This window comes from Rhizopus microsporus (genome assembly GCF_002708625.1).
Source record: "Rhizopus microsporus ATCC 52813 unplaced genomic scaffold scaffold_120, whole genome shotgun sequence".
Classification (NCBI taxonomy): domain Eukaryota; kingdom Fungi; phylum Mucoromycota; class Mucoromycetes; order Mucorales; family Rhizopodaceae; genus Rhizopus; species Rhizopus microsporus.
In genome coordinates this window covers 1-1,284 of record NW_019672035.1, presented here as the reverse complement: position 1 = coordinate 1,284, position 1,284 = coordinate 1, and the positions used below count along the sequence as shown (strand labels likewise).

At 53.7% G+C, this 1,284-nt stretch overlaps 1 protein-coding gene across 1 annotated transcript; it reads left to right on the top strand.

The window, feature by feature from the left end:
* Nucleotides 1–55: 55 nt before the first annotated feature.
* Nucleotides 56–1,005, top strand: RHIMIDRAFT_242990 (uncharacterized protein; the record flags this gene model as incomplete). The annotated part of the gene is made up of 2 exons (XM_023609880.1): nucleotides 56–401; nucleotides 458–1,005. The coding sequence occupies 2 exons, from the start codon at nucleotides 56–58 to the stop codon at nucleotides 1,003–1,005; spliced, it is 894 nt and encodes a 297-aa protein (XP_023460870.1).
* Between the last annotated feature and the right edge of the window lie 279 nt (nucleotides 1,006–1,284).

The following is a 1,284-nucleotide window of genomic DNA, read 5'->3' as shown; positions in this document are numbered from 1 at the left end:
TAAGAAGTTTGTGGCCATTGGGTGTGTCCCTACTGCCGAGCACCACACCTTCTGGATGCAACCAGCATTCGACTACTCCAATGGGTCATCAGGGAGCGTCTATGACGTTGTCCATGCACCCAATGTAAGGGACAAGGAGCAAGACGCCCAGGCCCTCCAGGAGTTGCAACGGGGGTTCCTCTCCTTGGGTCTCAACGATGACCCTCCCGTGGAAGAGGACGAGGAGCTGGCCGGTGACCATTACGAGGTCGAGGCTATCGTAGGTCACCGAGGGCCTAGGCATCGTCGTGAGTACCTGGTGAAGTGGGCTGGTTACCCTGAGAGTAACAACAGCTGGCTTACGGCTGACAGGTTCGACAGTCCACAGATGGTAGTCGAGTACAATTCCTCTGTTACCCGTCGTAAGCGCTAATAGGGCCAGGTATATGAACCCAGCGGCTGGCCGATGTTTTAAAAGCCTCGGTCACACATATAACAACCATGTCTACGTCTAAGATTTTTGCTGACCACCCAGAGTACCTGAGCGATGTATACGGCGTGAACTACACCCGCTTAGGGCCAAAGATGTCGGGCTGGGGTACTACCAGTGCTCCCTTCTGCGATAGTCTTATGCTGTGGTGCGCAACCCACTGGCCATTAGCAAGGAAGTCCACGGAGATTGGCATGGCTCTTAGCACCATTCGTGCATGTTTAGCCCGCGTACTGGACACCAACCAGTACAAGGTTTTCCACCTCGGTAGCGGGCGTTGTAAGGACTTCGACGTGCTGGACAAGGACACTCACGAGGAGAAGCGCACGGAACTAGGAGAAGACGGGTACGAGCCTGCATATATAGCGGTGCGGGTAGCCTTTGAGAACGTTGGCCTACTAGACGTACTCTCCAAGCTCCCCAAGATTTTACGTGTGCTAAGGATGGCCTGTATTGTACTCCATGACCTGGACATCGCCGTGGACTGCACCTACATCTCTAACCGCCAGCACATCCAGGAGTTCCTCTTTTCTTAAGGGCTTACACAAGAGGACATTGTCAACGACAGGCACTCTGTTGGCGACAACTGTATCTCATGGCAGTGGAGTGTGCCATTCCTTGAAGACGTCCCTCTTCGTGTCAAGGTCTACAACAAGTTCGTGCAGATGTTGGAAAGCCGTGAGTTGAGGTCTAAGCTTGGCTCGCAGCTCCATCATCTGGTCGCTAACCCAGATGCAGACTTCCAGGAGCAGCTGCTGAAGTACCGCAGCACAGGTATGTCTCGCGTCGAGGTAACCATATATGGCTCACGACTA